The sequence below is a fragment of the Buceros rhinoceros genome, unplaced genomic scaffold, assembly GCF_000710305.1.
Source record: "Buceros rhinoceros silvestris isolate BGI_N320 unplaced genomic scaffold, ASM71030v1 scaffold8924, whole genome shotgun sequence".
Classification (NCBI taxonomy): domain Eukaryota; kingdom Metazoa; phylum Chordata; class Aves; order Bucerotiformes; family Bucerotidae; genus Buceros; species Buceros rhinoceros.
The window spans coordinates 20,398-31,488 of record NW_010410000.1 but is presented as its reverse complement, the minus strand read 5'-3'; the positions used below and the strand labels follow the sequence as shown (position 1 = coordinate 31,488).

Here is an 11,091-nt window from a genome sequence, read left to right as displayed (position 1 = left end):
GAGCGTATGACTTTGGTTTCACAGGCATTTTTCATCAGTAGTATGTGTGGAACTACAGGCCTGTCAGTCTGACCATGGTGGCTGGGAAGGTTATGGAGCAGATCATCTTGAGTGCCACCACAAGGCATGTACAGGACAACCGAGTGATCAGGCCCAGTCAGCGTGGGTTTGTGAAAGGAAGGCCCTGCTTCACTAACCTGATCTCCTCCTTTGACAAGGTGACCCACTTAGTGGGCGAGGGAAAGGCTGTGGATGTTGTTTACCTGGACTTTAGTAAAGCCTTTGACGCTGTTTCCCACAACATTCTCCTGGAGAAACTGGGTGCTCACGGCTTGGATGGGCATACACTTAGCTGGATAAAATCTGGCTGGATGGCTGGGCCCGAAGAGTGGCGGTGAATGGAGTTAAATCCAGTTGGTGGCTGGTCACAAGTGGTGTTCTCCAGGGTTCAGTGTTGGGGCCTGTTGTCTTTAACATCTTTATCAGTGATCTGGATGAGGGGATGGAGTGCTCCCTCAGTAAGTTTGCAGAAGAACAGGTTAGGTGGGAGTGTTGACCTGCTGGAGGGTAGGGAGGCTCTACAGAGGAGTTGACAGCTGGTCACAAATGGTGTCCCCCAGGGCTCAGTATTAGGGCCTGTCCTCTTTAACATCTTTGTCAACGATCTGGATGAGGGGATTGAGTGCACCCTCAATAGGTGGGTATGCATCAAGTTAGGTGGGTGTGTTGATCTGCTTGGACGTGGGAAGGCTCTACAGAGGGATTTCAACACACTGGATCAATGGGCTGAGGCCAATAGTATGAAGTTTAACAAGACCAAGTGCTGGGTCCTTCACTTGGGCCACAGCAAACCCCTGCAACACTACAGGCTTGGCGGGGAGTGGCTGGAAAGATGCCCAGCAAAAAATGACCAAGGGGTGTTGGTCGACAGGGATTGGATATGAGCCAGCAGTGTGCCCAGGTAGCCAAGAAGGCCGGTAGCATCCTGGCTTGTATTAGCAATAGTGTGACCAGAAGGAGGAGAGAAGTGATTGTCTCCCTGTACTCAGCACTGGTGTGGCTGCACCAGTGAAACAAGGTTGTAGAGAGGTGGGGGTTGCACTCTTCTCCCATTAACAAGTCACAGGATGAGAGGAAGTGGCCTTAAGTTGCGCCAGGGGAGATCTAGGTTAGATATCAGGAAAAACTTTACAGAGAGGGTTGTGAAGTATTGGAACAGGCTACCCAGGGAAGTGGTAGAGTCCCTGTCCCTGGAAGTGTTTAAGAGACATTTACATATGGTGCTGAGGAAGGTGGTTTAGGCGCCCTGGCAGTGCAGATTGTACGGCTGGACTCTACGATCTTAAAGGTCTCTTCCAACTGGATGATTCTGTGGTTCTGTGAATACTGTGTCCAGTTTTGGGCCCTTCCCTACAAGAATGACGTTGAGGTGCTGGAGTGTGTCCAAAGAAGGGCAACGAAGCTGGTGAAGGGTCTAGAGCACAAGTCATACAAGGAATGGCTGAGGGACCTACAGTTGTTTAGCCTGGAGGAATTGAGGGTCAGGTGAGACCTTAGCACTCTCTACAACTACCTGAAAAGAGATTGTAGGGAGGTGTGGATCTATCTGTTCTCCCAAGTAACAACTGATAGAACAAGAGGAAACGGCCTCAAGTAGCCCCAGGGGAGGTTTAGGTTGGGTACTAGGAAAAATTTCTTCACTGAAAGGGTTGTCAGGCACTGGAACGGGCTTGCCCAGGGAAGTTGTGGAGTCCCTTTCTCTGGAGGTATTTAAAAGACATGTAGATGTGGTGCTGAGGGACACGATTTAGTGGTGACCTGGCAGTGCTGGATTAATGGTTGGACGTGATGGTCTTAAAGGTCTCTTTCAAGCAAAACAATTCTGTGATTCTATGATAGGAGGTTTTAAGAGTGCTGTTTGGTTTTTTCAGCTTTTTTTTTTTAATTTCTTCTGCAGATTACTGCTTTCAGATTTTAGCAGTAAGCAGAAGACATAAGTGCTTGGGGAACGTATTGAAACACTTCCAGTCTAGTCATTTTATCTCTTAAGCTCCAGTGCTAATCAGGACTCTAAGAAGCTCCTCTTTGTGTTTTGGATTAGCTCCCAAAGAGATCCATAACAGCTTCAGTCACCCTTTGATTCAGCTCTTCAGCAAAGATGAGCTATCTTCTTAATTGTTTTAGTCTTGTTTCCAGAGTTTTGTGCTTGTTTATTGAGTTGCTGACAGAACACTTGTTTTTAATTTGCTGCTTAAATTATTAAAGGTAATTTAATTGTCTTGGAAGTATAAGTCACTGAGAAAAAAGCAAACACTTTCACCTGCTTCTTCCTAAATTCTGTGACTGTGCTTTGATACAGTGATTGTTAAACTTGTCCTGAGTCAGAGATATTTGCTGAGTCTATTTGTGTTTCAAAACTGCTAGCTAAAATTCTTTTTACAGACAGCCTCACTCTAATGGAGTCAGTCTGGATGAGCCTTATGAAATCTCAGTGAGCAACAGAGGAGGGCTGGAAATACCAAGAATGACTGATTTTGGAACTCTGAAGCAAGGGGAATCTAAAAGAGTGATCGTTTGGATAGAGTAAGCCTTTCTGATTGTTCTAAGCTTACTTGGTTTCTCTCCATCACTCCATACTCTGTAAATCTGTATTTCATACAGAACCCTCTCATAGTTGAACCTTGTTGGTTCATGGTCTGTAAGTAACCCCCAGATACTATGAAATTATAGATAATTTCTTATTGAATTTAGTGTCTTTAGGATGGTGTCTTTACTGAGCATCTATCTTACTCATAGTGCTTTGAGACTCCCCAGTCCTGTGTCTCTTTTCAATCCTAATAAAAACTGTTCTGGAATGAGAAGTAAAAGCATTTACTTTAATCCTAAGTGTGTTTAAATTAAGCTGTAGATATGCTGTCATCTTCAAAAGCTTAGAACAAGAGGACTGTTGCATACTCATTTATTAAAAGCAGAGCAGATTTTTTCTAATGCTTTTTTTAATTTGGATGCTGAAGAACTGTGTTTGTATATCCATCATGGTTTTTTGTTTTGGTGGTATCTTTCATGGTTGGTTGGGTTTTAGTTTTGAGGGTTTTTGTTAATTTTTTCAGATCTGTGCATAGATGCTCAAAGGAAGTCACACCTGAATAGCCTCTATTATTTATTGCTATCTGCTCTTTCCTAGCAGTTAGTTACCCAGTGATAAAGTTTAACTTACCATAGCTTTTTTTCATACACAGTATTTCTGTATGCTTAATATGGTAGTGATATGACCTAGAAATTATAACATTTAATAGATTTTCTAGTCCTCATGAGTTAGAAGCAGCAGTGCAATTTCTTTCTGATAGCAGTTACAAAATAGTGGTGAACTAACCTTCTACACACAGTTGTATTTGACGTCAGGTAGAATTAAGCTTCCCAAGAATAATAATGATGCATTTAATTATATAATTTGTTACCTAACTACTTTTAGGAATAAAGGGAGTATACCACAGTCCTTAATCAGCTGCAGATTAGCTGGATGGGTGAAAGACAAGCAATTCAGTTTTCAGATTCCTCAAAACTGTGAGGACAACCCAGAAGCATATCTGTCATCTTTTCCAATAAATCAAGGAAACCCCTCAAAAGCTGCAATTAATTCATATAAGGACAGTAGAGAAGCAACATATGAGTCACTGAATAACACAACCATTATGGAGAATGAAGTCATTCCAGGTACAGTGGTGCATTAACATTTGAATGCTGAGTGTTAACTCCTCAGCAGACCTGTAGGTTTGTTTGGGAGGACTTGCCTGTGCTAGTGATAGCAATTGTGGTAACAGATTTTATTATAATCCGTTTACTACAGAAGGAATTAATGCTCAGGATACAAATTTATCAAGGCAAGAAGAAAACTTTTCCATGGTAAAAGACGAAAATCTACATAGTGGAGAAAATGAGCAAAGAGAAGATGTGGAACAGCCAATAAGGCATGTCCGTATCACTGAAGAAATTGTCATACCACCAGGTGGAAAAACATTCGTAGTGATCATATGCACAGCTGCGTAAGTATTTCTTTGGTTCTGACCCAAACAATGGAAACAAATCATAAAAATTGACTTAATTCCCTTATTTTGGGCACAGTTCTCTTTTTAGTGTAGGATAAAGCCAGTACGTCTTATTAAACTGTGTGGAAACCTGTATTAGACCTTGAAAGCAGTTAGTATTTTAATGATTAATTCTGATGATTCTGATTTTTATCAGAAGGAAACAGTAGTAGTAAATGAAGAAATATAGTGGGAGTAGGTAACTTTTATAAAAAGACATGGTATGGTGACGATAATGCCTGCAGCGGGTCCTGTTCTTTTCAGGAAACCCATTGCTCCATGAACACTAGAGCTAATATAGATTTCCTGGGAATTTTTGTGTTATGTCTGATGTTTGTTCCAGTCTTGGTACTCTGACATCATAATCATGTTGCTGCATGCCTTGATCTCAGGCTTCCCTGTCCTGAGATATTAAATGCAGGTTATATATGCTGAAATAAAAAAGAAAAAAGCTTTCTTCCTTGAAGGTGTAATTTATAGAGGAAGTGGTTTGCACATCTTAGAAAACCCTTGAAAAACAAAAATACTTTGCTCTGCAAAATGAAATATGGATTTAATTAAGAATGAAAAGTGGTTTTGTGTGTTCCCTTTCAGAATTAAGGTACAGATCTCATGCTGGAAACCTTGCTTTCATGTACTTTTCAGTTACTTCCAGCTGTTAGTCTACAAACATTGTGTGCCACAGCCACTGATTCTTAACGATCACAATTTAAAAGTTGGACGGGGGAAAACGAGGTCACGTGGTTTAGTTCATCAGAGTAACACTGGATTAATTTTCACTCTACTTCTGTTACCATTTTAAACAGTGAGGCAAGGGGTAGAAGTTTTCTTAGGAGACAGATTTAGCTGCAGTTTGAAAGATAAGCTGCAGGCGTGGCCTGCCTTTGTGGAGAAATACACGTGTAGAAAGAACAGTTTGTTTCACTGTAGAGCTGTAAATGCTACAAAGTCTGAGAATCTTCTAATAATACAGAACAATCCACCTAAAACTGCCTGGGAGGCTACAGCATGAAGGTAACAAGTGCTTGCTGGCCATTTAAGAGACTATGGAGACTGTCCAGATTTATGGTCCAAATCTGCAGTTCAGTGTCTGCACCGAGTTTGTGTGTCGGAGAAAACCAGGCTATGACTTTAACCTGAGCAGGTAGTGTTAACTGGTATGAAAAAGTCATACTCCTGCCCAAGAAAAAGTATCAGAATCCTTCTGGGATGCTTTTGTTTCAGGCAGACAGTAACTGTTTGACCATGTAGTTACAGCATTAGATCTTTTGTCTGAAGTTCCTTAGAAACCAATCTGAAGAAACTGTTCTGTGTGATTTCCTGCCTCCCGCCCTGTCATTCCCCAAGCTCCGCTTACATGTATAAAGTGTCTTTTTTCTTACTTTTCTCACTTGTTGTGTTTACAGTTCAGGTTCAGTACTGAGTAGCCTTAAGCAAGGTGGGGCAAAGCTGTTGCTGCAAACAGTGAAGCGTTAATGCTTCAGGTTCCTCTGATGGAAATGTTTGGCTAATGTTTTCAGTAACAGTAATTCCAAGATAATCCTTGTGACAGAAGTATTAATTCTATACCTAGTATGTTGAGGGGAGGAATTAGTCTCTTAACCCCCGAATTTTATCAAAAGCTTGGGTTAGAGATTTTTACTCTTTCTCAATTATTGATAACTGGATTGAACTCAGATCAGGAAGTAATTGTGAGGAATTACCGTAAGTTAGCAGTTCTCATATGTTACTGAAATAAGAGTCTACGATTTTACTTTAAAAAATACTTATGGGTGGGGAAAGTAAAGTACGAACATTATGGTTTTAAGAATATAACTTCTGCTTATTTGAAGAAATCTGGGGTGCAGTAAAGAACTCCTGTTGCTTGGTTTTTCTAATTTCACTGTTGGACACTGTATTGAAGCTACTGTAATAAATGAAGAAGAATTACTAATAGCACCCAGGGAACCATTTTCTCCAAGAAAGCCTAAAATTATTCCAGAACGTCAGCCAATGAAGACAACAGTGGCTGCCCCTAGATTCAGAAGGTACTGTGAATTAGAGAAAATAACAACACATACCTAATACTGCTCTATTTGGTATTGCTATATCTGTTCTGTAATGCTGACAAAGAAAATGTGAAACTGGGAGAGTCTGTATGTGTATGTACATGGTGAACAAGCAATTGTGGACATTACTGATAGAAGGGCTTGTTTTAGTAGTCAGCTGCTTGATTTCTTGTATTTTGTCAAACAGGAGCTCTTCGTACTTTATAATGTGGTAATAAAGATAAACACTGTTGCATAGTCATCTACAAGTAAAAATTGTGTTATTAAGAAAAAAGATGTAAAATCAGAAATAGTTTTCTGAAAGAGTTAGCTTCTTAACGCCTCAAGCAACCTTGACATCTGTATCTGATAAATGCTTCCCATCTTGCATTCAGAACTTTTCCTCTTGCAAATAAACTTCCATTATACTTACGGTGTTTGCTTAGTTATAGAAATATCCCTAAACTGAAAAAGCAACACTTGATGTTTTCAAACAGTCTGTAACTGGAATGCTTACCTTTTCTTCACAGAATAGCAAAATTCTTGATTGTTACTTCGAAGGAATTGTTGGGTCTGCTGTGTGTGTGTTTATAGCCTTGATGATGTTCATTAGCTGTTGTTCACATATATGTTTTGAGAGAGCTAAGTGATGTGTCATACATTTTTCTTTTAGAACTGACAGAAAGTTGCCAAGCTTTCTCCCTCATTATACCATACCCGGGGAGTTAAGAAAATGTGTGGAGCAGAAGTTAGACATACTGACCTTTCAGCCTCTCCTAGCAGAGGTATGCTAACGTAGGTTTATATAAGAAAATCCATTTTATCTAAGTGTGTGTTAAAGCTGACCTTAATTTAGCAAAAGTATATAGCCCTCAGTGTAATGTGATATAATACCGTTAACAAGTAGATGTAAGGCTTTAGTCTGTATCCCACAATTTCCTTGAGTTTCAGTATGTTATAGAATCCAAGGCTGTAGGAGCACAAAAGAGTAAATGTGAAAAACTGAAAAGAGTAGAATACTGCTGGGGGGGTGTTACAGAAGCTCTTCATTCTCACTTTTTAGGCATTGTTGGAAAGGAGGTTTGTGGTGTCAAAACGGTACTCCAGCATTGTTTCATAACAAATGAAAGCAGAAACTCTTAAGTTATTGCAATAACAGAGGATTCATTTCTGGTTTTTCAAAACTTTTTTTTAATCCTCAGATTTAATTCACCACGGCTTATTCAAACTTTTCCTGCAAGTATATGTCAAAAAAAAAAAAAAACCCACAAAAACCTAACAAGAATCTAACAAGGTCTAACAAGAATATTACAATGATTCCTTTGATATTTTTTTTTTTCTCCAAAACATTGTCCAGATTTCTGGTACAGCATTGCTGCAACTTGCTTTTTTTTTTTCCCCCATAATTTTTTAAGGACTCATAAACGGGGGCTGATACTTAATTTTTCAAAAATGTTAAAGGTTATGTTGTCTGCTTTCTGAAGAGTTCACACAAAACCTGAGGTCACAGCATTAAGGTAGCAGATTAGCGACCCTCTCACTGCAGAGTTTTATTTTCTTTTTGAAATTTGAAATATTTTTATACTGAAAGCCTGCCATTAATGGGAACTTTATTAACCACACCTTAGGTTTTGTCTGGTACTGGTGACTGTTCAGCCTGCTCCAGAAAGCACTGCTTATTCACCCCATATTTGAGTGAGAAGATGTCAAACAGTAAATGTCCCATGCTACCAGTCATTGTTAAGATAGAGCTTTGTTGGAGAATAACTCTTCAGTGAGATGCATTAAGCTCTGAGGAAAAAAGTTCAGGTTCTTTCAGCTTGGCATAAGTTGTATAATCATTAGCCATAGACCTGACTATCTCTTCACCCGTGACTGCCAAGTGTTCTTAAATCTTACGCTTTCTGGGATTGCTTAGTGTAGAAGTCTGTTTGTGGACGGCCTCTGAATACAGATTTTGAAACTTCCCCTGTATTAGGGAGGGACTGGTTAACTTTTCAGCTGACTGGCTCTTGTATCTGAGCTCCAAGGACTGTATTTATTCTGCTTTCACTGCTGGAGGTGTTTAAAATAATAGCTAGTGTACAGACATGTCTATTTAGGTGCATTAGCTAGCAGCCCAGTTGTTGTGCAGTCTGTCCTAAGAGGCAGCTTGTATAATGTTAAGAATAGTGGGTTACATTTCTTAGTGAAGTTACAGCAGTAATGTATACTGTTCTGTTTTTCAGCATCTTAATCTAGATAATTATAAAGCCAAGTTTTCTACTCTCTTGTGGCTTGAAGAGATCCGTACAGAAATGGAGATAAAAGACTTTAACATGAGTGGGGTTATCTTGAAAAGGAATGGGAGCTTCTTAGTGTTGGAAGTGCCAGGAGTGGAAGAGGGCAGACCTCGCCTGATTCCAGGTAGCAATTAATGTGAGATAAAGCCAAATGGCATGTTGATCCATACTTCGGTGCAATACAAACTCCATTGCTTATTCATTTGTTTGAAGAAATCTTTCACCTATTCAAGTTACTAATCTAGGCTACTAGAGAGGTGAACTGCACTGTTAGTGTCTCAGTGTGACTCTTGCAGTGGCTGCTGTTTGATGCAGCATTGCATCTGTCTGTTCTAATGCATGTTCCAACACTTTGGGATTTTTAATGTATGAAAATTGGTGGGGCTTTCAGCAAAAATAAACTGTTCAATGTAGTAATAACTTAAAAGACAATAGGTGGATGAAAAGCAAAAGCTGGGAAAGTAGTTAAAATTTAATTCAGAATCTCAAATAGTATAATATATAAAATGTTTCAGGAGGTGTTGTCTGATGGCATCAATATTAGGTGTCTATTAAAATGTAATATACAACTGCATATGGCGTTCCAGAACAGGTACTCACGGATATAGTAACTTTGCTGAAGTTAGTTGACGTCTAGCATCCTGCAAATTCCTGGTTTAACCAGGCAGAAGAGGAAGAAATTAAGTGCTGCAGCAAGAATTTTACTATTCTCTGTAACACTATGTTGCTTTTTAACTTTGTTTATGATTAGGTGATAAGGTGATACTGAAAAGTCAGGTCTACTCTGAGCATGTAGTAGAGTACGTTGCCTGTATTACTGAGGTAAGCAAGGTGTATCTGCAATTGAAAATACTGTGGTCCACGGGTTTCGGAGGGGAAGCTAACAATTCATGGAGTTAAACACTAGTTTAACCTGACTTTCGGGAAGCTAGATTCATTTTACCTACATTCTGAGTGGTGATTTTTATATTTTTATTGAATTTTTGAGGTCTCTGGCTTCCCTATTCCTTCTAGATTATACTCTGAAAGCACTCATCTAGAAATGCAATATATTGATAGCAGGTAAATCTCGATATTCTTTTTGGAGATGATGGGAGGGTTCAGTGTTTTCAGAGATGCTTCTTTGCCTTAGTGCTAAAGTACTAAACCTTCATCAGCAAACTGACTTTTTTTTAACCTTTGCAACAGATATGTAATGAAGATATTACTCTTAAATTAAATGCAGATTTTGAACAGGCTTACGACTTGGAACCCATGGATGTGGAATTTGTTCACTGCAGGTAGTTTATAAGTTTCCAGAAAGCTGCATTTAATGATTCCTCTAGTAAAGTGACTTTTAAAATATCCATGACTGTCAATTGTCTTGGTGGATATGGGTCAGAGAAGGACATAATTAAAATCTTGCCAATTCTTTCAGCTCTTTCCCTCAACACACCTTTGCCACTGCATGCACTGATAAAAGACTGCAACTGCAGTCACTATGTACAAAGAATTCTTGTCTTGAGCCTCTCTAAATGATTGCACCAATGCCAGGCAGTGAAATTGTGTGGTGGAGGGTGGGAGGTGAGGTGGGGTGGTTTTGCTGCTTTTTTGGTTTTTCTGTTTGTTTTCTTTTTTTAAAAGAAAAAAATATACCAATAAGGCTTTAAGACAACCAAATAAAATTGCTTATGTTAACCATTCATCCTTTTTTACTTTCGTTCATGGGATTTTGTTATCTGTATATAGTTGTTTAATCTTCTCTGTAAAATCAGCTTTGCAGAGAACTTCCTTGAAAGACTATGTGAGCCTGGAACACTGGGTCATCTTATTCTCACTGAAGAGCTAGAGAGTATGTGTATCAATGTTATTCATAGCAAAGCTGTGGATTGAAACTTCTGCAGCATATTTCTCAATAGATGCTTCTTCAAAAAAAAAAGTTTTATAGTAACACTAATTTTTTTAAATGCTGTTGTAGTTTATGGAAATACAAGTTTTTACTTTAATCTACGAATTTGTATCCTGATAACAGGGTTACTAGCAGGCGATGCCACTTTGCAGTTGAGCAAGCTATCTACCTGGGTGAAAAAGGTACACTTGAGTTGACTTAAGCTGTCTAAAAGAGTTTATATTATGTGTTTTATATTGCTTTCAATTAGGGCACATTGAGAAGAATGCTTTGTAGTTTGTTCTCTTAGGCTTATTCAGTGATTGTTGTTGTGTTGTTTTGTTGTTTTAAAATACTCTGAGTCTAGAGTAAATGCCATCTAAATGATTCCATCTATTGGCGATGACAGAGGAAAGGAGTGGAATCAAACTTTTGTAAGTTGATTGAGCCAGTAAGAACTGTAGAAATCACACTGTTAATAGTAAGTGAAATGGCAGTGTTTTGTGTTACCTCAGAATTTGTTAAACCAGGAAATAGGTGCTTTTTATGGTTGAGTAGGTCGATCTGTATGAACTTCGCACAAGATTTTACCACTTTTATATTGGTTGTAATAAACCAGTTTTGGTGATTCAGAGCCTGATGTATCAGCAGTAATGTAGTCAGTACATGCAAAGTATTTGTGTGGCTTTCAAATTTCCCTACTTTCTTTCTTCTCTAAATTTGTAGTGTTATTTCCAGAAAAGCTTGTCTTAAAATCACCACAAGCTATCAAGACCCAGGATACTACTGAATATTGTGGTGTTCATGATGGCCTTGAACAATGTTCTCAG

At 38.9% G+C, this 11,091-nt stretch overlaps 1 protein-coding gene across 1 annotated transcript in view; it reads left to right on the top strand.

The window, feature by feature from the left end:
* The window catches only part of MOV10L1 (Mov10 RISC complex RNA helicase like 1), a gene marked incomplete at both ends in the record, with an annotated part of 34,349 nt that overhangs the window by 8,654 nt on the left and 14,604 nt on the right, over nt 1-11,091 (top strand). The window contains 10 exons of the mRNA XM_010135436.1: nt 2,443-2,583; nt 3,473-3,714; nt 3,848-4,043; nt 5,918-6,112; nt 6,786-6,897; nt 8,341-8,518; nt 9,146-9,216; nt 9,583-9,674; nt 10,406-10,464; nt 10,988-11,087. Of these exons, the coding sequence (XP_010133738.1) occupies nt 2,443-2,583; nt 3,473-3,714; nt 3,848-4,043; nt 5,918-6,112; nt 6,786-6,897; nt 8,341-8,518; nt 9,146-9,216; nt 9,583-9,674; nt 10,406-10,464; nt 10,988-11,087 (1,386 nt within the window). The remainder of the gene's footprint in view (nt 1-2,442; nt 2,584-3,472; nt 3,715-3,847; nt 4,044-5,917; nt 6,113-6,785; nt 6,898-8,340; nt 8,519-9,145; nt 9,217-9,582; nt 9,675-10,405; nt 10,465-10,987; nt 11,088-11,091) is intronic.